This window comes from Hypanus sabinus, chromosome 8, assembly GCF_030144855.1.
Source record: "Hypanus sabinus isolate sHypSab1 chromosome 8, sHypSab1.hap1, whole genome shotgun sequence".
NCBI lineage: Eukaryota > Metazoa > Chordata > Chondrichthyes > Myliobatiformes > Dasyatidae > Hypanus > Hypanus sabinus.
This window is the reverse complement of record NC_082713.1, coordinates 51121858-51149493: the sequence shown is the minus strand read 5'-3', so window position 1 is coordinate 51149493 and position 27636 is coordinate 51121858. Positions and strand designations below refer to the sequence as shown.

General features: G+C 38.9%; 1 protein-coding gene across 1 annotated transcript in view; it reads right to left on the bottom strand.

Annotated features, from left to right (window-relative positions):
- si:dkey-251i10.3 (uncharacterized protein LOC553498 homolog) overlaps positions 1-27636 on the bottom strand; it is a 59314-nt gene that overhangs the window by 8518 nt on the left and 23160 nt on the right. Inside the window, exons 8-11 of the mRNA XM_059977156.1 lie at positions 23389-23483; positions 11381-11504; positions 5587-5664; positions 1490-2347 (exon numbers count right to left, since the gene is read on the bottom strand). Coding sequence (XP_059833139.1) covers positions 1490-2347; positions 5587-5664; positions 11381-11504; positions 23389-23483 — 1155 coding nt within the window. The remainder of the gene's footprint in view (positions 1-1489; positions 2348-5586; positions 5665-11380; positions 11505-23388; positions 23484-27636) is intronic.

Below are 27636 nucleotides of genomic sequence, written 5' to 3'. Positions count from 1 at the left end.
AAGAGAGTGTGACTGCGAGTGGGGCAGGTAGGGACACCCAAGGAGTACTGCTTGAGGAGCCTCAGCCCTTGAACTTGTCCAAAAGGTCTGGGGTTGTTGCTGCTTGTGAGGATGAGAGCGGAGTCGGTGGGTAGGATGAGCAAATGAACCATGGCAGCATGGTTCAGGAAGTCATTGAAGATAGCAGAGAGAAATGTATTTGTAATTGGGGATAGTATAGTCAGAGGAATAGACACAATTCTCTGTTGCAAGGATCAAGAGTGTAGTCTGCCTAGTACTCAATTCGGGACATGTCTCTGACCTGCATAGAAATTTGGAGTAGGAAAGAAAGATCCAATTGATGTGTCCATATGGGCACCAACTAGGTAGGAAGAACAAGAAAAAAGGCTCTGCTCAGGGAATTTGAGTAGTTAGGGACTAAATTAAATGTAGAACCAAAAATGTAATAATCTCTGGATTGTTGCCTGAACCAGGTGGAAATAGGCACACAGTTAGTATGAGCTAAAAGTGTCCTCAAAGGTTGGTGTGGGAGAAGCAGGTTTGAATTCATGGGACACTGGGCTGGTATTCACCCGTAAGCAGCATGTGATCAGTTTATTATGCACCCACTTCAATCGTGCATATTTTCAAGTGATGAATTAGGTGCTTCTTACAAGAATTTCTTTTAGTTTGTCAGTAAATCATAATAAATATCAAACAGCATACAGATATCCTACTTTTACATAGAAATTCTTCTTTTTAAATTATTCTACTGCAGAAAATGTTTGATTAATTGCTGCTCTTTGGAATTCACTATTATGTTCACAACTTTGATGCATAGAAAATACTTTTAAAACAGGAAATTTCTATTGAACACTTGCTGCAATGCTAGATTTAAATTTCAACCTGGGGACCACGCAGTAGTCAATATTTGACCAGTTGAATATGTAAATCAAGTGCACACCATATTCCTATTGGCATTTTACAAATCTAATGGAGTGAAATAACAGGATGACTAGAATCTAACAGAAGTTATGAAATAATTTTCAAAAACAACTATTACAATTCAGCTAAATTTATCTTCTAGTACTGGCAATAGGTTTCTAGAAATGCTAGAATACCATCGCCAGATAGACCTGTACTTGCAATTGGAAAATAATATACTCCACAATATTTACTCAAAAACATATTTTCTAAAAATCAAAGGGAATCCAAATTATTTAGAAACCATTAATTGTGTTTCAGGATCAGTCTTGTTATTAACAAAACCTTCAAAATGACAATAAAATTCAGGTAGAAAGTTGCAAAGTTGTTAGTGTTTAGCTTTGTTATTAAGATCTTTAATCATTGGTTGGTTCCTGTCATGCCTGTTAAGATTATCTGGCAGAGAAAAATTAGCAACAGATCAATATGCTTTTAAAGAATCATAAACAACTAACACAGGCACTATTACCATCACCAATTAGTCAGTATAACTATACTCTATAAAAACCATTATTAATTCATTTACCTCCTCCTCTATTGCAGATGGAAGTAAAGGCACATCAATGGTTTTGGATGTGAGTGTCAAAACACTATTTGGATTGATGATATTGTTCTTTTTCACTTCAGTTTTAGTATCTGATTTATCTTCTGACTCTTCAGCACTGTTACTGATGTGAGAAGTACTCAAGGCTGTTGTCACAGTAAGTTCATGTTGTTCATCCTGACCCAAAGCATCAAACTCTTCAACTGTCTTTTTGCGCTCTAACTGTTCATTTAGTAATGGTTCGTCTTTCTCCTCTGGTATCTGTGCATCCTCCATCTTCTTCTCGCTTCTCTTTTTCTTATTTTTGGTTTGATTTCTCTTAGCTCTGCTTGACAAAGGCTGTGATTTATTCAATGTCTGAAAAATCTTACTAAATTCACCTACATTATCTTCAAGTTGTTTCTCTTTCTCATTTTGACCATTGGACACAGTGCTTTTCTTTTTATTGTTAATGTTATTTGCACCCTTTGCATCCACTTTAACAGTCTGTGCACCCTCATGCTCTTTACGAATTTTCCGTCTCTCTTCAAATTCCTGCAGCAACTTCTCGTCTTCTGATAGATTCTCCAATTCATCAGATTCTTCACTGTCATCCAACTTCACATCAGCAGCAGTAGTAATCTGTGGTTTATCAGCTTCAAGATTTATTGGATCAGTACTCAATTTTCCCACCATCCAGGGGTTGGCTGTGGTGCTCATCTGAACATCATTCACAAAATCTGGAACCGTTTCATCCTTATCCACTTCAATTTCAACTTCATCTTCACTCTCTGACTGAGGGACCACTTTTGTTGTGAGCATTTTATTCTTTTCCAACTGCTTCTGGATTGCATTTCGTGCCTAAAGAGAAGATAATATTAAACATCCGCAGATCAAATTATATAAACTACATTTCTACAAATCATTAGGAAACTAATTAGCCAAGAAATTCAATAAAATTTCAATAATCAATTTATTTACTGCCAACTTAATTCAGAAACTGTATTTCCATTACAATATCACACACAAAGAAAGCAGTTGTACACACAGTGACCATTTTATTAGGCACCGTTGTACACCTGCTCATTGATGCAAATAGCTAATCAGCCAATTACATGGCAACAACTCAATGCATAAAAGCATGCTAACATGGTCAAGAGGTTCAGTTATTATTCAGACTAAATAATAGAGTGAGGAAGAAATGCAACCTAAATGACTTTGACCCTGGAATAATTGTTGGTGTCACATAGGGTGGTTTGAGTATTTCAGAAACTGCTAATCTCCTATGATTTTCCTACACAACAGTCTCTCGAGTTTATATATGATGTAAATAACAAAAAATGAACAACAAAATAATGAGCGGCAGTTTTGTGCGTGAAAATGCTTTGTTAATGAGAGAGGTCAGAGGAGAATGGTCAGACTGGTTCAAGCTGACAGGAAGGCAACAGTAACTCAAATAACCACTCATCACAACAGTGGTATCTGAATGAACAACACATCGAACCTTGAAGTGGATGAGTTACAACAGCAGAAGACCATGAACATAAACTCAGTAATCACTTTGTCAGGTAGAGGAGGTACCTAATAAAGTGGTCACTGAGTGTATTTTGAGTAATTAAAATTTTCATGACATTCATGGGAGACAACTGTTACTTAACCTAACAACTTTCACTCTTTCCATTTTCACTACCAATGTACATGCTGAACCTCTGACATTATTAATTTATGGACAAGTGGATTTCACTGTGCATCATATACGGTGGATTCTGGTTCATTGGGACACATCCAGACCAGTACATTTTGGCCCAATTAAGTGGCTGCCCCCAATTAGAAGTTTCAAGGAAAGAGCCAAAAATATATAAAAACCACAAACTACAATTAACTGAGTAACAAAGTGTGTATTTAAATACAGTACAAATTAGAACACTATCTATATTACTACAGTATTATAAAACTGTATTAGTTCCTGATAGTTACCAACAGAAAAATTCACCCAGTATTTGCTGCTGTGTTCTTTTGATCGACTGTAAATGAACGTATCAATGCAGACACCAAGTGCAAATAGTAGATGCACCTTGAGTAAATGGATCCTTGATTTCCTCATTTGCAGATCTCACTTAGTTTGGACTGGCAGTATCTCCTCCACAATCTCCCTCAACACAGGTGCACCAAAAGCCCCCAGCTCTACTCACTTTATATTTACGACTGTCAGGCTAAGGAAAGCTCCAAGCACTATTTTAGTTTGCTGACAACAAAGGTAGTGACAAAGGTAGTGACAAATCAGCACATAGGAAGGAGACTGAAGATCTGGCTGAGTGGTGCCACAACACTAACCTCTTACATAATGTCAGCAAGACAAAAGGAGCTGATTACTGAGCTCAGGAAAAGGAAACTGGAGATCCATGACCCAATGCTCGTTGCAGGGGGTCGGGGGTGCAGGGGTGGGCAACTTTAAATTCCTTGGTGTTATCATTTCAGAGGACATATTCTGGGCCCAGCATGCAAGTGCAATTATGAAGAAAGCATGACACCACCTCTCCTTCCTTAGGAGTTCGCAAAGATTGAGCATTCATCTAAAACTCTGAGAAACTTCTATAGATGTGTGGTGGAGAAATCTATTGACTGTTTGCAACACTGCCTGGCATAGAAACAACAATGTCCTTGACCGGAATGGTCTACAAGAATACAGCCCGTTCCTTCACAGGTAAAGCCTTCCCCACCACTGAGCACATCTATACAGAGTGCTGTTGCAGGAAAGAAACATCCATCATTAAGGAACTCCACCATCCAGGCAACGTTCTCTTCTTGATGCTGTCATCAGAAAGAAGATTCAGAGCCTCACGATCCACACCATCAGGTTCAGGAACAGTTATCACCCTCCAACCATCAGGCTCTTGAACCAGAAGGGCTAACTTCACTCATCCCATAATGGAACTATTCCTACTATACTGAAATCACTTTCAAGGACACTTTCACTCATGTTCTTCATATTCATTGTTTATTTAATCATTTCTATATTTTTTATCTTTCTTTCTGTATTTCTTTCTTTATTTGGAAGTTTGTTGTTTCTTTTTTGCAAGTTAGTTGTTGTCCATCCTGCTGGGTGGGATCTCTCATTGATTCTATTGTATTTTCTTATGTTTACTATGATTGCCCACAAGAAAATGAATCTCACGGTTGTAAAGCGTGATGAATATGTACATTGATAATAAATTTACTTTGAACTTTGGACTGCCCACATACACTTTTGCCGACTGCCTCCTCCAAATCTTCATTTTCATTGTAACATTCACGATGATTGGTGGCACCTTCAAATTCTTCATTGCTCCTAACTTTTTGAAGTAGTGAAATCATTTCATTTTCCCTCACAGCCACTTGTGCATCTCCAAGCCTGAATGCTTGAACTGCTGTGAGCTCTGAATTGTCTACTGCTTATTTCTCACGAACTATTAAAAAGTTCAAATTTCAAAGAACGTTTTTTAAAATCACAGTATGCATCCTACACACAATCATGAGATTCGTCTTTTTCAGGCAGCCACAAAACAAAAAATACACAATAGAATCCATTAAGAAACACCACACAACAAAATTCAAAGTTAATTTATTATCAAAGTACATATATGTCACCATATACAACCCCGAGAGTCATTTCCTTGCAGGCATTCAGTACTGTAGTAATTTTTGTGTATTTCACTATATTGACGCTGCAAAAAAAATCATGGCTGATATGAGTCTGTATTGTAGACCTAGAGGAGGCAGGGAGAGGGGAATCATGGTTGTGAAAGTGGGAAGGGAGAAGGGAGGGAGTGTGAAAGAAATACACCTTTTAAATTTCAACTTTTAGTTAAATGTACAAATTGAAACAGATGTGCAAACTGAATTGGAATGTTACAAACCACATTTCAGCTTAAACAATACCTTGCTATAGAGAATTAAGAAATACTTATTTCAGTTGTAATTTGGAAGAAAATTGTGTTGAGTTTAGAAAAGCTCAAATGCAAAGAAAGCCAGCGGTGACCAACTTGTGGTTATTCTGTTTCTTGATAATATACAAGTAAAAGCTGTGAAATTTATCTATCCATTCAAAAAAAAAATCTCACCTCATTATCATATTTTGCCATGATAACTTTAGATTTGGCCCATTTTCCACTGTTTTGGTGCCGGAGCGACATCCTTTCCTAATAATGAGAAAAAAAGTCATCCCTTATATGCAACCAACAACTCAGTTGTGCAACAACCTTGACTGCAAAAGTAAAATGTTGGTTGTTGCTCATATGAAATATAAGTGGAAATTTCCACTGACTTCAAGATTGTGAAATTACTACGCAGTCTAGTGCTCAGTTACAGCTTTATAACGTTTAAAGGAGTTTCATTGTTCCAACTTGCAGCAATAAAATGATGATACAAATATTTTCCACCCTCAAAGAAATAACAGATTGCTAAAATGCTAAGACTACTAGCATCTGATGTCTGTACGTTCAAGCACTCTTTCAGCTTTTTGATTACAAGCACAATCAGAGACTGTTACATACATTATTTGTTCTCTTTCATAGCCTATTGGTTTAATAATTCAATAACTCCCACCAGTGAACAGTTCAGTAAATCCCCATTAAAACGGGCAATTATTTCAATGTTCCACTAATAGCATAGAAATAAGTTAACTGTCAGAAGTGTGTTCAATACCTATAAAGAGCTGAATGCATATTAAAAAGGAAAGAGTGTTATTTCATAACTGATTTTTCAACACACTTCTGAAAAGCTAAAACATTCATTTTACAAACAAAAAAAATCAGATTACAGATATTTATATCATCTCCATAGGCATACTGTGTAGGCCATTCTGAATAGTTTTAGAGCATCTGACTTTGTTAGACTGTGGATTCCATGCACTGTCATTTGGTCTTCCAACCTCCTATCTAGATATATATAATCTCTCCCCCTTATAGTTCTTTTGCCTCATTTATTCGCTCCATTACTCTCACGTGCAATGGCAATAGCTGTGGGTCCTTTAAAAACAAGCAATGCCTTCATTTTAGATAGGATCATTTAGTTGCTAATCTGGGTAACAAAAACAGATATTCTACTTACTATTTTTCCTTTATTAGATTCTAAATCAACTGATTAATAGCTTCATATTGAACAAAAACTCATTGCTGTGGTTTAAATTAGATGATGGATAAGTAACTAAGACATATAGCTAAATGTGCTTACACCCAATTACAAAACTACTCTACATTCAGTAAATCTATTCACATAGATTAGTTATTAAATAATCTCTATTAGTAAATAATTTCTGTCATCAGGAACACTTGGAACTTCAAACAAGAGAGATAACTGACAGAGAAGGAAAATCCTATTGCCATCAACAATCATTAAGACCAGAGAACAGAAACAACTTACAGTTCTCTGACTTAAAATATTGAATATAGATATCCATTGGGATAATTCTAGTTAACCAAGAATATATTTCATTCACAGTTAAAACAATTATAATGAGAATGAATATGGGGTTGGTCATTTTTGGAAACGGCCTGCTCTTTGCTAAAACAAAACAAAATTGGGTTTAAATGGTTTTCTGTCATTGGGAAATTTGGCACTATTTTTCTTACTAAAATATGTTTAATCAATAGCTGCAAGAAACAAAGTACTAGTAAATCAAGTATATTATTGAAAAAAAGGGTTTGAGTTTATAGTCACACAACACAGAAATGAGATCTTCAGCCCATCCAGTTCATACTAACCAGGATTCCCATCTACACTCGTCCCATTTGCCATGGTTGATGCAAATGCCTATAACCTTTCCGATCCATGTACCTGTCCAAGTAACTTTTAAATGTAGATAAGTGCCTCTGTCAGTCACTTCCTCTAGCAGGTCATTTCACACATCTTTAAATATTGTGTAATTTTATTTAGATAAAAAAAGTTTGAAGAATTCTTTTTAATGTATGTCCTGGAATGTCAGAGAAGCTCCACAACTGGGACATGTATGATGGACAGGTAACTTCCTCATCAGTCAATTCCCATCAAGGAAATTGCATGAGATTAAGACCAAATATTTCTTGAGAAGTGAACCCAGATTCTGGGCAATGACTCATGTTACACTGCATAAATTGTGGCTTATCCAAATCTAAATAGCAGTTTGAACAGGCAGTCTGCCAGCATGGACCAATGAACCAGTCAAGACTCATGGTGGTGATGTATAGTTAGATGTGCATGCTGAGCTCATAACAATGTAAGGGGTGCATTTCAATAAGGAAGAAAAAGTCAAAGGCCGTATTGACATCGAATTGGGAAAATGCTCCAACCATTGGATCCTATAATGACCAATTATTGCTGCCCAAGTGTCATGGCAATGAAGCCTAGAAATAATTCAATGCAATACTATAACAAGCAGATCACAGGGCATTATGGCATGGTCACTCACACAAAATGCTACTGGAACCCAGCAGGCCAGGCAGCATCTACAGGAAGAAGCACAGTTGACGTTTCGGGCCGAGACCCTTCATCAGGACTAACTGCTGCATTCCACCAGCACTTTGTGTGTGTTGCTTGAATTTTCAGCATCTGCAGAGTTCCTCGCATTATGGCATGGTGGTTATGTTAGTGGATTAGTTATCCAGAATCTGAAGCAAAGATCCGGAGATGAGAGCTTGAACCCCAGTACAGTTACTAGAGAAATTCAATTCAGATAATTAAACAATTGTGGAGCAACAGTAGCCATAGGATCAGTGGAGGGTTGTTTTGGGAACAATGTGGTTCAGTAATTCCCTTCAAGGTAGTAAATCCATTGCCTTCATCTGACTCAAATATAAAATAATGTGATTTACCCTTGGGTGTCCTCTTAATTGGCTGAACATGCCAAAACATTAGGGATGGACAATAAGTGTTGGTCCTGTCATTGAGATACACTCTCCATGAAAGTACAAAAAGCTCAGTATTCCGGGGTTCTGTTGTTTAAGATGTGATAGTGCAAGAGCGGTTAAAGGAGGAGGAGCAGTGTTACTAGTCAGGGAAAATGTTACTGCAGTGCTCAGTCAGGACAGACTGGAGACTGCAGTGAGGTTTTGTGGGTAGAATTGAGGATTAAGAAAGGTATCACCACATTAATGAGGCTATATTATAGACCACCAACATCAGTGGGATTTAGAGGAATAAATTCATATAGAGGTTGCAGAAACAAATGATTTGAATAGGTGATTTTAAACTTTTCACATGTAGACTGAGAGTTCCATACTGTAAAAGAACTAGATGGGATAGAGTCTGCCAAATGCACTCAGTAAGTTTACTTAATCAAAATGTAGAAGTCCCAACAAAATCCCCTGTCTGGAGATGAAACAGAGCAGCTGACAGAAATTTGTGAACTTTGCATCTAGTGATCATGATGCCATTAGTTTCAAGGTGATTATGGAAAGGGATAGGTCTGCTTCTCAGGTTGAGATTCTAAATTACAGAAAGGCTAACTTTGACAATATCAGAAAGAATGTGGCAAGTGTGGATTGAAACAGCCTGTTTTCTGGCAAAGGTGTATTTGGTAAGTGGGAGGCCTTCAAAAGTGAAATTTTCAGAGTACAAAGCTTGTATGCGCCTGTCACAATAAAAGGTAAAGCTATCTGGTTTAAAAACCTTGGTTTCTGAGTGATATAAAGGCTCCGGTTAAGAAAAAAAAAGGAGTTACATAGCAGGTTTTGGCAGGTAGGAACAAATAAGGTACTTGAGGAGTATAAGAAATACAAGACAGCACTTAAGAAAGAAATCAGGAGGGCTAAGAAAAGGCATGAGGTTGCTCTAACAGTCAAGGTGAAGGAGAATCCTAAGGACTTCTACAGATATGTTAAGAGCAAAAAAAAATTGTAAGGGTCAAAACTGACCCTCTGGAAAATCAGAATGGTAATCTATGCATGGAGTTGAAAGAGATGGGGGAGATCTTAAATGGATTTTTTGCATCTGTATAGACACAAAGTCTATGGAAGTGAGGCAAAGCAGCAGTGAGGTTATGGACCCTATACAGTTTACAGAGGAGGAAGTGTTTGCTGTCCTGAGGCAAACAGGATGGACAAATCCCCAGGGCCTGACAAGGTGTGCCCTCGGACCATGCGAGGCAAGTGCAGATATTGCTGGGGCCCTAGCAGATTTATTTAAATCATCCTTAGAGACAGGTGGGGTACTGAAGGATTGGAGGATAGCTAATGTTGTTCCACTGTTTAAAAAAAGCTCCAAGAATAAACCAGGAAATTTTAGGCATTTTAGCCTGACACCATTAGTGGGAAAGTTATTGGAAGGTATTCTAAAAGACCAGATATACAAGTATTTAGATTGACATGGACTGATTAAGGATAGTCAGAATGGCCTTGTGTGTGGTAGGTCACGTCTAACTAATCTTATAGTATTTTTCAATGATGTCACCAGGAAAGTTGTTGAAGACAAGGCAGTGGATGTTGTCTAGATGGACTTCAGCAAGGCATTTGACACAGTCCCATATGGGAGGGTGGTCAAGAAAGTTTGGTTGCTTGGCATTCAAGATAAGGAAATTGGATTAGTTATTGGCTTTGTGGGAGAAGCCAGAGAGTGGTAGTAGATGGTTGCCTCTCTGACTGGAGGCCTGTGACTACCAGAATGGTGTAGGCATCAGTGCTGGGTCCATTGTCGTTTGTTGTCTATATCAATGATCTACATGATAACTTAGTTAGCAAACTTGCAGATGACACTAAGATTGGGTGTGTAGTGGAAAGCGAGGAAGACTATCAGAGCTTGCAGTGGAATCTGGACTGTTTGGAGAAATAGGCAGAAAAATGGCAGACGGAATTTAATGTAAGCAGCTGTGGGGTGTTGCACTTTGGGAGGACCAACCAGGGTAGGTCTCTTACAGTGAACAATAGAGCAGTGAGGAGTACAAAGAACAAAGAGATCTGGGAAATACCTGTCCATAACTCAATGAAATTGGCATCACAGGTAGATAAAGTCATTAAAAAAGCATGTGCACATTGGCCTTCATAGATCAAGGTATTGAGTACAGGAATTGGGATGTTATGAAGTTGTACATTACATTGATGAGGCCTAATTTGAAGTATTGTGTGCAGTTTTGGCCAACTTACCTGCAGGAAATAAGATTGAAAGAGTACAATTTACAAGGATGTTGCCGGGAAGAGATAAGGAAAGAATGAATAGGTTAGAACTTTATTTTCTAGAACATAGAAGATTTGATTGATGTATACAAAATTTAGAGGATATAGACAGGGTAAATGCAAGCAGCCTTTTCCACTAAGGTTGGTTGAGATTACAACTAGAGGTCACGGGTTAAGGATGAAAAGGGAACATGAGGGGAAACTTCTTCACTTGGAGTGGTAAAAGTGTGGAATGAGCTGCCAGCGCAAGTGGTGGATGCAATTTTGATTTCAACTTTCAAGATACGTTGGTATAGGTACACAGATGAGAAGGGTACTGGGCTATGGTCCAGTTGCAGATCGATGGGGACCAGGCTGAATAAATGAATCTTCATGGACTGGATGGGTAGAAAAGCCTGTTTCTGTACTGTCATTTTCTATGACTAATTGCTAAATTCAGCACCCATAAAGTCAATATGCAACATACTGTCAAAGCTAAATACTAAACATGACAAATTGAAAGGACTGCATAGCACAATATATAAATGAACTAATAAAAACTTAGCAGTAGTTACTGCATGTGTGTGTATGATCCTACCAAATAAACAGCAGTAAGGATGAACGATGAACTTGACTTCCCTTTAAGAACTATACTACTCCCAAATGTAGCAATTCAAATAGATACTGATTTATTAAAGCATCTAGCACTTTTTGTGTTTGGATGCTGTAAACAAATAATGGCCTATACATAAATGTGTAGACTATATAAAGTTAAGTAGATGTGATTTTCCACCTCCATTCGCATTTGTTCCATTTTATTCAATTCCTCAAGAGCTGCCTCAGGATTAGTCTTCCTTAGTTCTTCAAACTTCTTCAAGATCTCCTTTTGTTTAACTCTCTTCACAATTTTATGGAACCTATGAATTTAAATATACACCATTCAGCAAATATGCTTCAAACAGTCAGGTTAAATAGGCTTACAAAATTTCATTTTAAACAAAATCACTAAATCACACACTATTAGCACAACTGATCTGCAGATTCTGGAAATCCAGAGTAACACACCCAAAACGCTGGAGGAACTTGCTAGGTCAGGCAGCATCCATGGAGACAAATTAACAGTCGACGTTTCAGGCTGAGAACCTTCATTATGACTGAATACACTATTAATTTGGCCAGATATATGCATACATCATCATGCAATTTACTTGCAATTTTTTCTAAAATTTTAACTCTACTGTACGCTTAGTATCTTATCTGGTTCCGCTTCAATATTTGGATGAATCTCATTTTTTTCTAATTACATCCAGGAGATCACTTAATCTTTTCTTCCCCAAGCAAGTTCTTCTATGTTATTATTGCCAGCAATAATAATGTATTTTCATTGTGCTTGTTGGCTTATTCATGCATATCAAAGTTATCTGACTGATCTCTGCATTAGCTCCTTCTATTATTTTCAAGTCTTCGGGATCATGGTACAAAACATAATCTATGGGTGTGGCCCTCTGGACATTTCATTCCAGTTTGGCCCAAAGCTTCCAATCAAGCCACCAACGTGGGTAATTTCCTACACCTCTCCTGGAGCTGTGAAAGAATCAAAAGGCCTAAATGTTAAGAGAGAGTAGCCAAGCAGCATCCATCTTACTGTCCACACCCAGAAGTTGCTCAGTTGACAAGTGAGGTCTTTACATTGGTCACTTGGTGATGACATATCACAGCTGGAATTCAGATCACTGAAATAAATGAGACCATAACAAACAGGAGCCGAATCAGGCTATTCGGGCCATTGAGTCATTCCATCATGGCTGATTTATTACCTCTCTCAACCCCATTCTCCTGCCTTCTCCCTGTAATCTTTGATCTTTGACACCCTTACTAATCAAGAACCTATCAACTTCCACATCTACAGGAACCACTGCCTCAAGAAGGGAGCACCTATTATCAAGAATCCCTGCACTCTTCTTGCTTTTATAATCAGGCATGAGGTACAGAAGCCTGAAGTCCCATACTACCAGGTTCAGGAACAGCAATTTCCCTACAACCATCAGGATTCCTGTCACAATATACAGACAGGCCAGGTAGAGGAGAGGCCATACTGTTACTAGTCAGGTGACAGATCTCTGTGGGTGAGCACTTCCGACACAGTAACCACAACTCCCTTCAATAGGAGAGCGAAAAGGGGACACAAGAAGGTCCCATTAGGGAAAACTCCAAGGTGTCCTATACATATATAAAGAACAGGAGGATGACCAGTTAGGACGGATGAGAGATAAAAGAAGAAAAGTGACTGTATTCTAACGGACTGCATTACCATCTGGTATGGAGAGGCTACTCAGCCAGTTCCATCGTAGGCATTACCCTCCCCATCATCCAGGGCACCATCAAAAGGTGATGCCTTAAAAAAGTGCATCCATCTCCAGGACATGCCCTCTTCTCATTACTGCCATCAAGGAGGTACAGGAGCTCGAGGACACACAAACACAATGTTTCAGGAACAAATTCTTCCCCTCCACCATCAGACTGCTGAATGGAAATTTACTCATGAACACTTCCTCAGTATTTTCCCTTATTTTTTGATTAAATTTATTTTGAGTATATACTTTTTATTGTAATTTATAGTTAATACTATATATTGCAAAGTACTGCTGCCACAAACCAACAAATTTCACGATGATATAGACTTGGTGATATTAGACTTGATTCTGATTAAAAGAAGATTGAGCATCACTTCTAGCACTACCATGGACTTCTCTTCAATTGCCTTTTTTGAGTATCAAGTCCTGTTTTTGCAGACCCCGGACTCCCCCACCACCCACTGTATTTCATAATTTTATGTACAACTTATATTCTGTGTATTGTCTGTACCTACATGACAGGCATACTGCTGCAAACCAGATTTTCATTGTATTGTACTTCACTGTATTTATGCATAAGACAATAAGTTAAACCTATTTTACTTTCTCCTGTTACCTCGCTGACAGAGTTAAACAAAATCTTAAGTCAGGTCTTTCACATCATGACAGTATGACGCTGCTAGAATTTGTCATGAAGCTCCTGAAACAAGAGCGTTAGGAGGTGATGGCAAATTAAGATAGTAATGGTATAAGAAAAGATAGTAGAGAAGGAAAATTAATTCAAACAATCAGAATTATGCCTGAAGTGCACAATGACATGCTGTTTATTGGGTATGTTGGTACCAATCACATAAAAGACAACATATTTTATTTTACTCAATCTTTTAGGAGACCTGAGACAGCAGAAATTGCAATACATTTAAACATGGTATTATAATTTGTATTTTTTAAATTACAAATTAGTATAATTAACTGAATTTAGAAAGCTATGACTACTCTAAGATCATTGATGTGACACTAATTGGATCAAAAAAAGCCAGAATGTTAGTGCTATCAAGACTAATAAAAGTTTTTAAATATTTCAAACAGATGAAGCTGGCAACATGTGAACAAACCCATCGTAATTTCCTGTATTTTAATCAAAGGGATCATTACTTAGATCAAGTTTGGTAGCAATCAAAACATAAATAAAGCTGTTAAAACTCTAGCAACTGCTTATCTATGTATAATCATTATCTAATTCAGAATAGTTGAAACAAAATACGTTTCACAAACAGCTCATAGGAATGATTCAGATTGTCAGAATGTGGTTCAAACAGAAAGAAAGTACTTTGCTGCTTCTTAAAATTATGAAGTGAACAGAAATCTGCTCTTACAATTCTTTAAATGACTCCTTTGATAAAAATTTGGCCTGCTGATTGCATTTCTTTTATTTCTTGTACTTCTGCTACAGCACACTTTGAAAATGGTTCATATATAAGGAAATAATGAAAACCTGTAGAATTAAAGGGAACACACAAAATGTTGAAGAAACCCAGTAAGCCAGGTAACATCTATTGAGGGGAATAACCAGTCTATGTTTTGGATCAAGATCCTTCATTCAGGACTGCAAAGGGGACAGAAGCCAGAATAAGGGGAAAGGTGAGTGAATGGAGTAGAAGCTGGCAGGTGATAGGAGAGATCAGCTGATGGGGAAGTTGGTGGGTGGGGGAAGGGGTGAAGTAAGAAGCTGCGAGGGGATAGGTGTAAGAGTTGAAAAAGGAATATGAAAGAACGGGACAGTGGACCATGGAAGAAAGTGAAGGAGAGGGACAGGAGGGAGCTGATAGGCAGGTGAGGATTAGAGAGGGGGTGAGAGGCTAACCAAAATAGGGAATTAAAAAAAGGGGGGGGGTGTTGAATGATTACCAGGAGTTGGAGAAATCAATGTTCTCACCATCAGACTGGAGGCTGCTCAGGCAGAATATGAGAAGCCATTCTTCCAACCTGAGCTAGGCCACATCACGGCAGTTACAGGAGGCCATGGACAGACATGTCAGGATGGGAATGCAAAGTCAAATTGAAATGGTCACAGGGAGATCATGACTTTTTTTGCTGGATAGAACAAAGGTGCTCAAAAAGGCAGTCTCTCAATCTGTGCTGGGTCTTACCGACATAAAGGAGGCTACACCAGGAGCATCGGATTCAAAAGATGACTCTTAAAGACTTGCAGGTGAAATGTCACCTCACCTGAAAGGAATCACTAGATTCTGGAATGGTTCCAGAGGAATGGAAAATTGTAAATGTCACTCCACACGAAGAAGGGTGAGAGGCAAAAGACAGGAAATTATGGGCCAGTTAACCTGACTGTTAAGATGTTGGAATTCATTATTAAGGATAAAGTTACTGTGTACTGGGAGGCACACGATAAAATAGACTGAAGTTAGCATGGTTTCCTCAGGGGAAATCTTGCCCGATACTTCTGTTGGAATTCTTTGAGGAAAAACAGACAGGATAGACAAAGGAGAGTAGTGAATATTGTTTACTTGGATTTTCAGAAGGCCATTGAAACGGTGCCACACATGAGGCTGCCGAACAAGTTATGAGCCCACGGGTGGTGATTTGCAGAGGTTGGTGTTAAAACCGCTTTTCACGCTATATGTTAATAGTTTGGATGCTGGAATTGATGGCTTTGTGGCTGAGATTGTGAATGAAACAAAGAAAGATGAAGGGGCTGGTAGTGATGAAGAAAGGAATCTGCAGAAGGACTGAGATTAGGAGAACCGGCAAAGAAATGGCAAATGAAACACAGTGTAGGGAGTGTAAGGTCATGTACTTCAATAGAAAGAATAAAAGTGTAAACTATGTTCTAATGGAAAACAAATTCAGAAATCAGAGGTGCAACATAACTTGGACGTCCTTGTGCAGGATTCCTTAAAGGTAAATTGCAGGTTGAGTCAGTGGCAAATGCAATGTTAGCATTCATTTTGAGAGGATTAGAATATAAAAGCCAGATATAATGCTGAAGCTTTATAAGGCATTAGTCAGACTGCATTTGGACTACTGTGAGCAGTTTTTCGCACCTTATCTAGGAGAGGATGTGACAGCGTTGCTGGCGGTCCACAGAATGACAGGGTTAACTTATGAGAAGAGTTTCTTAGTCTGTGTTTGTACTTGCTGTGCAAGTGTAGATAATAGACTTCCTTCATACAATGTTTTCAATAATTACATCCTGAGTTTAGAAGAACAAGAATGAATCTCATTGAAACCTATTAAATATTGAAAAGTCCAAATAGAGTGGACATGGAGAGGATGTTTCTTAATAGTAGGAGAGTCCAGGAGCAGAAGGCACAGAATAGGACTTCCCTTTAGAAAAGGGATGAGGAAGAATTTCTTTAGCCAGAAGGAGGTGACTCAGTAGAACTTATTACCAAGATGGCTGTGGAGGCCAGGTCATTTGGTATATTTAAAATATAGGTTGATAGTTGATAGTTTGATAGTTGATAGGTTGATAGGTTGATAGGTTGATAGTTGATAGGTTGATTAGTAAGGTCATCAAAGATTATGGGGTGAAAGCAGGAGAATGGGATTAAGAGGGATAATAAGTCAGCCATGATGGAATGATGAAGCAGACACGATGGGCCGAATGGCCTAAGCCTGCTCCAATGTCTTACAGTCTTTTGCACTATCTGGAGGGAGGAGGTGTAGCACTTATCACAAAATACTTAAAATGATAAGGAATGAGACCATAAGATATAGGAACAGAATTAGGCCATTTGGCCCACCGTGTCTGCTCTGCCATTTCATCATGACTAATCCAATTTCATGCCTTCTCCCCATATCCCTTCATGTCCTGACCAACCAACCTCTGCCTTAAAGATACATAAAGACTTGGCCTCCACAGCTGCCCATGGCAAGAAATTCCACAGATTCACCACCCTCTGGCTAAAGAAATTCCTTCTAATCTCTGTTTTAATAGGATGCCTCACCTATTCTGAGGCTGTGTTCTCTGGTCTTAGACTCTCCCGCAAGAAACATTCTCTCCACATCCACTCTGTCATGGCCTTTCACTATTCGATAGGTTTCAATGAGATTATCCCACATTCTTCTGAATTCCAGGCCCATAGTCATCAAATGCTATGTTATCCCTTTCATTCCCAGAATCATTCTTCTGTACCTCTTCTGGGCTCTCTCCAATGTCAGCACATTCTTTCCGAGATAAGGGGCCCAAAACTGCTCACAATACTCCAAGAGAGGCCTCACCAGTGCTTTATAAAGACTCGACATTATATCCTTGCTTTTGTATTCTGGTCCTCTTGAAATGAATGCTAATATTGCATTTGCCTTCTGCACCACCAACTCAACCTGCAAATTAACCTTTAGGGAATCCTGCACAAGGACTCCCAAGTCCCTTTGCACCTCAGTTTCTTCTATTTTCTCTCCATTTAGAAAATGGACAACTCTTTCTTTTCTTCTACCAAAGTGCATGGCCATACACTTCCTGACACATCTGCCTTCTTTACCCATTCTCCTAATCTGTCTAATTCTTCTGTAGCCTCTCTACTTCCTCAAAACTACCTGTCCCTCTGCCTAGTTTCATATCATCTGCAAACTTTGCAACAAAGCTACCAATTCCATCATCCAAATCATTAACAAATATATTAAAAAAATCGGTCCCAACACAGACCTCTGTGGAACACTTCTAGTCACCAGAAAATATTCCCTTTATTCCCATTCTTTGACTCCTGACAGTCAGCATCCATACCAGAATTTTTCCTGTAATACCATGGGCTCATAGCTTGTTAAGCAGTCGCATGTGTGGCACCTTGTCAAAGGCCTTCTGAAGATCCAAATACACAACATCAAATGATTCTCCTTTGTCTATCCAGATTGTTTTTTTTTCAAAGAATTCCATCAGATATGTCAGGCAAGATTTTCCCTTGAGGAAACCATACTGATTTTAGCCAATTTTATCACATGCATCCAAGTACTCCAAAATCACATCCTTAACAATCGGCTCCAACACCTTCCCAACCACCAAGGTCAGACTAATTGGCCTATAATTTCCTTTCTTTTGCCTCACACCTTTCTTGAAGAGTGGAGTGACATTTGCAATTTTCCAATCTTCCGGAACCATTCCAGAATCTACTGATTCTTGAAAGATCATTACTAATGCCTGCACAATCTCTTCAGTCACCTCTTTCAGAACTCTGGGGTGTACACCATCTGGTCCAGGTGACTTATTTACCTTCAGATCTTTCAGTTTCCCAAGACCCTTCTCCCTAGTAATCTAACGTTTCACACTTCATGACCCCGATACCTAGAACTCCCACCATACTGCTTGTGTCTTCCACAGTAAAGACTGATGCAAGATACTTATTCAGCTCATCTGCCACTTCCTTGTTCCCCATTACTACATCACCAGCAATTTTCCAGCAATCCAATATCCACTCTTGCCTCTCTTTTACATTATGTATCTGAAGAAATTTCTGGTATCCTTTTTAATATTATTGGCTAGCTTACTTTTGTAATCTATCTTTTTCTTGTTAATAACCTTTTTTAGTTGCCTTCTGTTGGTTTTTAAAAGTTTCCCAATCCTCTGACTGCCCATTAATTTTTTTCTCTATTACATGCCCTCCTTTTGTCTTTTATGTTGACTTTGACTTCTCTTATTAGCCACAGTTGTATCACCTTGCCTTTAGAACACAGAATTAGAAATGGATTAAAATGGAACTGATAAGCTAAAATATAAACAAACTATTTATTGACACTTATTTCTTCAACTAACATTAACAATCCAGTTCAGTAAATAATACAGTTCTGTACATTTGTGCTCTGCCCTTGACTCAGTAAAGAATCTCTGTTATCTGCATTCCAACAGATGTGTGGAAATCAGAGATGAGTTTACCTGCAAAGGGGATATTGCTAGCATTTCTGTATTCCACACTGAGGAACAGCAGTAGAAGGTAAGAGGGGAAATGTCTAGCCCCCATCTGTCACAATCCTGAAGCATAATCGCCAAACAAGATTTGCAGGCTACTATTTTTTTGCCGCAGCATGTTGCCACATCAACGGATGGATCTATTATGATGCTGCATATACAAAGCCAATTCAAATAGTTATTTGTTCATTTAACTGTGTCACTATTAGAGAAAGATTGTATTAGATCTTCTTAAATCTGCAATGGTGCATTGATTCTTGGCAAAAACTCTTTTTAAACCAATTTTCCTGCCTCACCTGAGCAGACACCCCAAAGATGTGAAGTATCTTCATGTATCTTGCTTAAGGCAGCATTCAGTAGAACTCTACACACCTGAACCACCACAGATTATTCTAGCTGAACCTGCCTGTGTCCTCATTAAACAATCATCTATTGTCATATTCTAGCAAAGGATGGTTTAACAACAACAGCACAAGCCAGGATCAAATATTGAATTCTGCAAAAATTTTGCATGCATCAATAATATTCAAAATATTCCAAAAAATTAAGAGATGCACAATAAGCTATAAATCTCCAGAACCTGTTGGTTAATATATGTTGCTCCGATATGCCTCTGAGCTGCGTATTTTTCAATGCAAGAAGTATTGTAAGGAAAGTAGATAAGCTCAGGCCATGGATCAACATCTGAAATTATGATATTGTGGCCATTGATGAGACTGGTTGCAGGGGGGGCAGGACCGGCAGTTCAGTAATCTGAGATTCTGTCATTTTAGATGCGACAGAGTAGGAGGGGTTAAAGGAGGAGGAGTGGCGGTACTAGTCAGGGAAAATGTTATGGCTGTGCTCAGTCAGGATAGACTGTAGAACTCGTCTAGTGAGGCTTTATGGATGGAACTGAGGAATAAGAAAGGTATGACCACATTCACTGCGTTATATTATAGACCACCCAACAGTCTGCAGGACTTAGAGAAACAAATTTGTAGGGAGGTTACAGACTGTTGCAAGAAACACAAGGTTATGACAGTAGGTGATTTTAACCTTCCACATATTGACTAGGTCTCCCATACTGTAAAAGGACTAGATGGGATAGAGTTTGTCAGATGTGTTCAGGAAAGTTTCCTTAATCAGCACACGGACATTCCAATGAGAGAGCGTGCAATGCTGGATCTGCTATTACGGAATGAGACAGGGCAGGTGACAGAAGTTTGTGTAGGGGAACACTTCGCATCTAGTGATCATAATGCCATCAGTTTCAAGGTAATTATAGAAAGGGACAGTCTGGTCCTCAGGCTCAGATTCTAAACGGAAGGATCGCCAATTTTGATGGTATCAGAAGGGATGTGGAAAGTGTGGACTAGAACAAGCTGTTTTCTGGCAAGGGTGTACTTGGTAAGTGGGAAGCCTTCAAAAGTGAAATTATGAGAATACAAAGCTTGTATGTGCCTTTCAGAATAAAAGGTAAAGCCAAGAGTTTTAGGGAACCTTGGTTTTTGAGGAATATTGAGGCCCTGGTTAAGAGAAAAAGGTGTATAGCAGGTATTGGAAGGTAGAAACAATTCTGTATTTGAGGAGTATAAAAAATGCAAGAAAACACTTAAAATAGAAATTAGGAGGGCTAAAAGAAGTAATGAGGTTGCTCTAAGCAGACGAGCTGAGGGGTTCTACAGATATGTGAAGAACAAAAGTTGGGACAAAGTTGATCCTCTAGAAGATCAGAATGGCAATCTATGCAAAATAGATGGGGGAGGTCTCAAATTGAGTTTTTTTTTTGCATCTGTATTTACTCAGGAGACAGACACAGAGTCTATAGAAGGCAGACAAAGCAGCAGTGAGGTCATGGACCCTATATAGATTATAGAGGAGGTGGTCTTTATAATCTTGAGGCAAATTAAGAGTTGATAAATCCCCAGGGCCTTGACAAGATGTTCCCTTGGATCCTTTGGGAGGTAAGTGCAGAAATTGCAGGGGCCCTAGCAGAGACATTTAAATCATTTGTAACAGGTGAGGTACCGGAGGATTGGAGGATAGTTAATGTTGTTCCATTCTTTAAGAATAAACTAGGAAATTATAGCCTGGTGAGCCTGACATTAGTAATGGGAAAGTTGTTATAAAGTTTTCTAAGGAACTGGATATGAGTATTTGGATTGACATGGACTGATTAGAGATAGTCAGCATGGCTTTGTGTGTGGTAGGTCATGTCCAACCAACCTTATAGGGTTTTTCGAGAAAGTTACCAGGATAGTTGATGAAGGCAAGGCAGTGGAGGTTGTCTACTTGGACTTTCCAAGGCCTTTGACAAGGTCCAGAATGGAAGTCACTCGGCATTCAAAATGAGGTAGAATATTGGATTAGTCATTGGCTTTATGGGGAAAAGCCAGAGAGTGGTACCAAATGGTTGCCTTTCTGATTAGACTAGCTGAGTACCACAGAACCAGTGCTTTGTTTGTCATCTATATCTATGATCTGGATGATAATATGGTTAACTGGATCAGCAAGTTTGTGGATGACACCAAGATTGGGGATGTAGTGGACAGCAAGGAAGACTATCAAAGCTTGCAGAGGGATCTGAACTAGCTGGAAAAATGGGCTGAAAATGGCAGATGGAACTTAATGTAGACAATTGTGAGGTGTTGCATTGTGGGAGGACCAACCAGGGTAGGACACTGAGGAGTGCAGTACAGCAAAGGGATCTAGGAATACAGGTATATAATTCATTGAAAGTGGTGGACCTGAGTTATAAGGAAAAATCTGATAGAGGCATACAAAATTATGAGGGGTATAGAAATGGTAAATGAAAGCATGCTTTTTTCCACTGAGGTTGGGTGGGACTACAAATAGAAGTCATTGGTTAAGGGTGAAAGGTGAAAAGTTTAAAGAGAACAACAGGAAATTACTTCACTCAGAGGGTCGTGAGTGTGGAACAAGCATACATATGTGGATGGTAAGGATATGGAGGGCTATGGTCCAGGTGCAGGTCGATGGGAGTAGACAATTTAAATGTTTGGCATGGACCAGATGGGCCAAATGACCTATTTCTGCACTGTACTCTTCCATGACATTCTCTACTTCAGACTTAGGTTACTTAATGGGCAGTCTATCAAACTCACTATAAATCTTGTAGCCAGCCTTCGAAGAATCTTTTTAATGACTTGATAATTGTTAATGACTGCAAATAAACCTCTGCTCTAGTTTGAATTGTTTAATCTATAGAGTCGTAGTCCTTCAGATACTGAATTATCATTCTACGTTTGTGGAAAATATTGACCAAAAATATCTAAAGATATGCAGAAATATGAAAAAAATGTGCATCAATGATCCCTATAACTGTGTAAATGTGATTCAATCTACATGGATTCAAGCTCAAATTAGAAGGACCTGGACCCCTGGGATTCCATCAGATCTTCAAACTACACAACATGGGTGTAGAATCTGGCATCCAACAGAAAAGACCATAGTCATCTGGCATTAAGCCTTCATTACACTGTTGGCCCTCTATTACTGCCTGATCAGGAACACTAATTTGCACTCTGATTTAATTTGTCACATCAAGGGACTATTGTGCACAAGTCCAAAAACCCTGGAAGGTGGCAGTGCAGGTAAGTGCAAACTCGAGGAAATCTGCAGATGCTGGAAATTCAAACAACACACACAAAATGCTGGTGGAACACAGCAGGCCAGGCAGCATCTACAAGGAGAAGCACTGTCGACCTCACAATTGTCAGGACTGATGAAGGGTCTCAGCCCGAAACGTCGACAGTGCTTCTCCTTACAGATGTTGGCTGGCCTGCTGTGTTCCACCAGCATTTTGTGAGTGCAGGTAAGTGATATGGTTAAGAAGAAATATATGATATTGACTTTCACTAGTCAAGATACTGGGGTTCAAGGGTGTGGAATTTACACTTCAACTTTTCTAAAACATAGGTCAGACTGGAGTACTGTGTGCATTTCTGGTCAACACAACATAGGATGGGTGTGATAGCATTGGAGAGGGTTCATGGGAGATTCATCAGGGTGTTTCCTGGGATTGGGCATTTCAGTTTTTAGGAGAGACTTGAGAGGTGAGGCCGGTTTTCCCTTTAGAAGAGGAAGTTAATAAGGAACATTATTGAGGTATATAAAAATAATGAAAGAGAAGTACAGAGTAAGCAGCAGGAAACTTTTCCTCTATGAGAGATGAATAAAACTGAAGGACATAAAGCTAGGGTAAGGAGTTACAAATTTAGAGGTTGTTTGAGAAGCTTTCTCACCCAGAAAGTGGTGAGTACCTGGAATGTACTGATGAAAACAGAGTCACTAAAAGCATTTAAAAGGTGCTTAGTTGAGTACTTGAATTGCTCAGGTATAGAAGGCTATGGAACAAGTGCTGGAAGATAGGATTAATACAAATGAGTACATGGTAGTCTGACATGCCTGTTTCCATATAGTATGACTATAACATGCACAGGTCTAATAAGATCAGGCTCATTATCAACAAGGAATGAGTTTTTTTTCAATTAAAGAAACTAATTCTGAAACTGCAACTCTTACTTTTTGCTCTTGATTTTCTTTGCCCTTTTCATTCTAGCTTCATAATATGACTGAAGGGCTCTTGCTTTCTGCAGCTCAGCTCGACGTTCTCGTGCCTTAAGTAAAACAAGAAAAGTGCATTTAGAATCAAGCCGAGTTTTATTTTCAGAACCAAATGATACCAATAATTCTTGTTCAGACTGCAAGTCTTAAGTGCCGTCCCATCTAAACAATCACATTCACCTCCACAGGCAGCTTATCTGTCTGATTAAATTAAATTGCATTGTCAAGCTTGGTAGGCGCTGACAAGAAGCACATGGGTGAGATGGTGAAAAGGAAGCGTCCATTCATAACTTGCACAAGTGTTGTGAAGCTTTAAAGTAAAGCTGGTAAACAATGCTTCTACCCTTTGATTATTTCCCAAAATAGTCATCTTAAAGGATGGAAAGTTGATCATTGGAACTTACTGAGTCAGTGCATTAACTCTGAATGGGTGAACAAATCATCTTGGTTAACTTATTTAAGTAACATAGCTTTTTTCTTTATGGAAACTAGTAGAAAACATACAAGATGTGATGTTTCTTTGGGCTGCATTGACTGAGACAGGCAGTACAAAACAACAAATTTAGTTGCATGATTATACAGATATAGAAACAATGTTTAGCTGATGAGAAAAAAAAGGGCACTGGATAGGGCAGCAATAGAGTTGGAGAGTTAATTGTTGGGAGAACAGCCAATGGTTTCTCTAGTAAAAATCAACTCCTGGATGTTAATTCCCTGATGCCAAGGTTAAGGATATTACTGAATAGATGCAGAACTTTCTGAGGTAGCAGGGAAGTAGTTCACTGCCAATGATCTTGGTTCATGTCTCAAAGGCAAAGAGAGGGAGGAAATTCTGCAGGTGAAAAATGATATAGGATCACAAACGTAGTCTCCAAATAACTTCCAGCGTCCTGTGGTTGTGAGTACAAAAGTACAAGGACAATGTAGATGAATGTACAGTTGGAAAGATGGCACAGATGTTTTTTTACTCTTGAAATTTATGGAGTGATAGCTTCAGCAAGGCTTTTCTTTCTTCTTCCAGTATTTTTATTGTATTTCATATACACAAATACAGAGTTCATAAGGATACTTATTATAAATCAAAATAAGATAACACAAAATGCACTATATATAAATCACAGTGATATAATCACAGTATCCCATATTGATGATCTATCAAATAAAATAAATTGAATGATGAAATGTACTAATATGGTTAATTATATTATATTAAAAAAAATCTACACCCCCTACCAAGACAAAGCTGGTTGGAGAAAGAAAAACAAGAGAAAAAGAAGAGTACTTTACCATATAGTATTTTATAATAATAGCCCAGATTTATATTATAATAACAATTCAAAGATTTTTAAAATAGTTCAGAAAGGGTCCTCATAATCTTTGAAAATCTTGGTTACAATTGGAAAGCAAACAATGAATCTTCTCTAGATTTGAACATGACATAACATCACATAACCATTGAGCATGTGTGGTGGGGGCAATCTCCTTCCACTTAAGCAAGATCACCCTCCTAGCCATAAGAGAAATAAAAGCCAGTACCCACGAATAAGAAGGCTCCAAAATTATAGTTCCTTCCTCAACAATACCAAATAAGGCAGATAAAGGATTGGGCTTAAAACCAGCAAGGCTTTTGACATAATCCCTGTCGTTAAGCTGGTCCTGAATGTAGGACATGTGGGATCCAAGATACCATATGTTGGTAAACTGCATCCAAAATAGTAATAGAAGGTAGAGGGTAATGATTAGAGTTGCTTTCACGATCTCTGTATCTAGTGGTGTCCTTCAGGGATCAGTGGTGGCACCATTGTGGTTTAGCAAATAAGTGAGCAGGGCGGGACAGCAGCTAAGTGCCGAGAGCCATGAAGGTCGTCTTTAACACCCCCCCCCCCGGTCTGCAAGAATATTGTCAATATTAAACTGGTCCACTGTCCAAAAAAGGGTGGGTACCCCTGGTGCTTATACATTATTTCTACTTCCCGGTTGCGGGGTTTTACTTCCGGTCTTTTCTGCCTCACTGTGCATGCGTGTGACTAATCAATTTGGAGTCGATCTTGCCGTTCACAAAGGCTGAGGTAGTGGATCTTGGGCTTAAAAAGGTTGGTGACCACTCCTATAAGGATACCACAAGGAAACTAAAATTTTTTAATTATGAGGAGAGAAGCAGTGTTGTTTACTTTGAAATGGACAAGGCCAAAGGAAATATAATCATTTACACAAACCTACTTGAAGCTTACTTTGAATGTGTAAGAAGGATAAAGTAGTTTAAAATGTAAAAGGTAGAAGAATTAGAGGGGAGTTGAGGAAAAACTATAACTGAAATTCAAATTAGTGCTTGGAATAAAAACAGGATAGTAGAGGAAGAAACTGTCATCACACTGTAATATACATCCACTTATACTTTGAGTGCCACTGCAGAATGCTGGTCAAGTGCTCTTAAGACCTCCAAACCAAATACGCACTCCCCCCCCCACCCCAACCCGCATTTTAGAAAGACATTGGCAAGGGCTATGGCAGGCATGGGCAAACTACGGCCCGTTAAGCTTTTTAATCCGGCCCGCAGAACTTGATGAAATTATATTAATAAACCTTGTTAATGTTTTTTCCCCACAATTCTGGCGTTTTCCCAATAGATGACACACTATATACATTTGTGGCGACCCATTTCCTGGCACATCCGAACCGGCTCACAATTAGCCAGCGATCCGGCTAAGGGAGATAGCCTGCGGGGATTTGCGAGCACAGAGCTTTGGAGCCTCTGCGCAGGGGGGCAGGTTGAGGGAGGCTTAAAAGTGAGGCTGGGGATTTCGAATAAAGTTTTTTTCTTCGACTACCGACTCCGTGTCGTAATTTTAGCGCTGCATGTAGCACACCGCTACACATTGACCTTTGTTGAGGTGCAGCGTATTACTCCACATTTGCGCTTTACTCTTTGTTCGGCTCGACCTATTTGTGTGAACAGGCGTTCAGCGTCATGAACACCAACAAAGCCAGCCACAGATCCAAGTTAACTGACCAACACCTCAGATCCATCCTGAGAATTGCCACAACAAAACTAAATCCAGACTTTGATGCGCTGGCTAAAAAGGGAGACCAACAACACTGTTCCCACTGAAATTAAAAATAAGTTTCTTCGTTGTGTTATGTAAAAAATGCATTTGAAAATATTTTTTTCAATAAGCCTTACATGTTACATGTCATTTCTGTTCAGTGATGGACATGAGTAGTGCGCAGGTGCATGTACGTTCTCAAAATAAAAAATGCGCTAAAGATCAAATTACGCGCTCCGCATACTGGCGCGCTGTCACTGTTCTGTCTTTGTGCTGGTCGTTGTTGAGTTTTGGCACAGGGGACAATTGAATAAGAAGGAGCAGGACAAGCAGACCTGCATCTCCTACCGTTTTTGAAATAAAGACAGTCAGGAGGAGAGTGATGATGATAATATCTTGAAGGATAACAGAATTTTCAGTGCTTTAAAATAATAACTGTTTCTATTAAAAAAAAGCTGTATTTTATTCATTTAATTTTCAGTGTTTTAAAAGTCATTTCAATAAATAGCTAAATACCATGGGACTTCAAAGACAGATATTTTGTTGTAATGCATTTGTTCATTTTCAATTGAAATTAAAGCACATGTTTTCTACATACCCCATGATATTTTATTTTGTCTTATGAGGTGTATTACTAAAACACTCCGTCCATCTGCTCCTGGTCCGGCCCCCCTGTCAAATTTTAGAACCCTTTGTGGCCCACAAGTCAAAAAGTTTGCCCACCCCTGGGCTATGGGCTGCTAAAACAGAATTTTGCACAAATCACTGTGGCTGAAAATCTTCTTGAAGCCCTGTGCTCCGGCAGCAGAGTGATCCATGGTTTGGCATGGGTGATTTGGGGCAAATAGTGCAGTCATTCATATCTGAGATTTTGGAACCTGACTGAACCTGTTCCATATATCATCCAGAGTCTGCAGATTCACTCATCAACTCCTGTCAAATATGATGGAAGCTATTGCTTCCATCTATTTAGCTACAATGCTCACCCGAGCCTGAAAGCTCCTTTATTGTTACAGCAGTGAACAGTCATATGTTTTGCTTGACTCTCCCAATATTAGGCTTCATAGGCAGCCTCTCTTCTCTGAGCTATGTGTGAGGAGAGCTGCAAGAGAGATATTAATGTACACAAATATACAAAGCAACAAATCAAGAGCTGGACAAT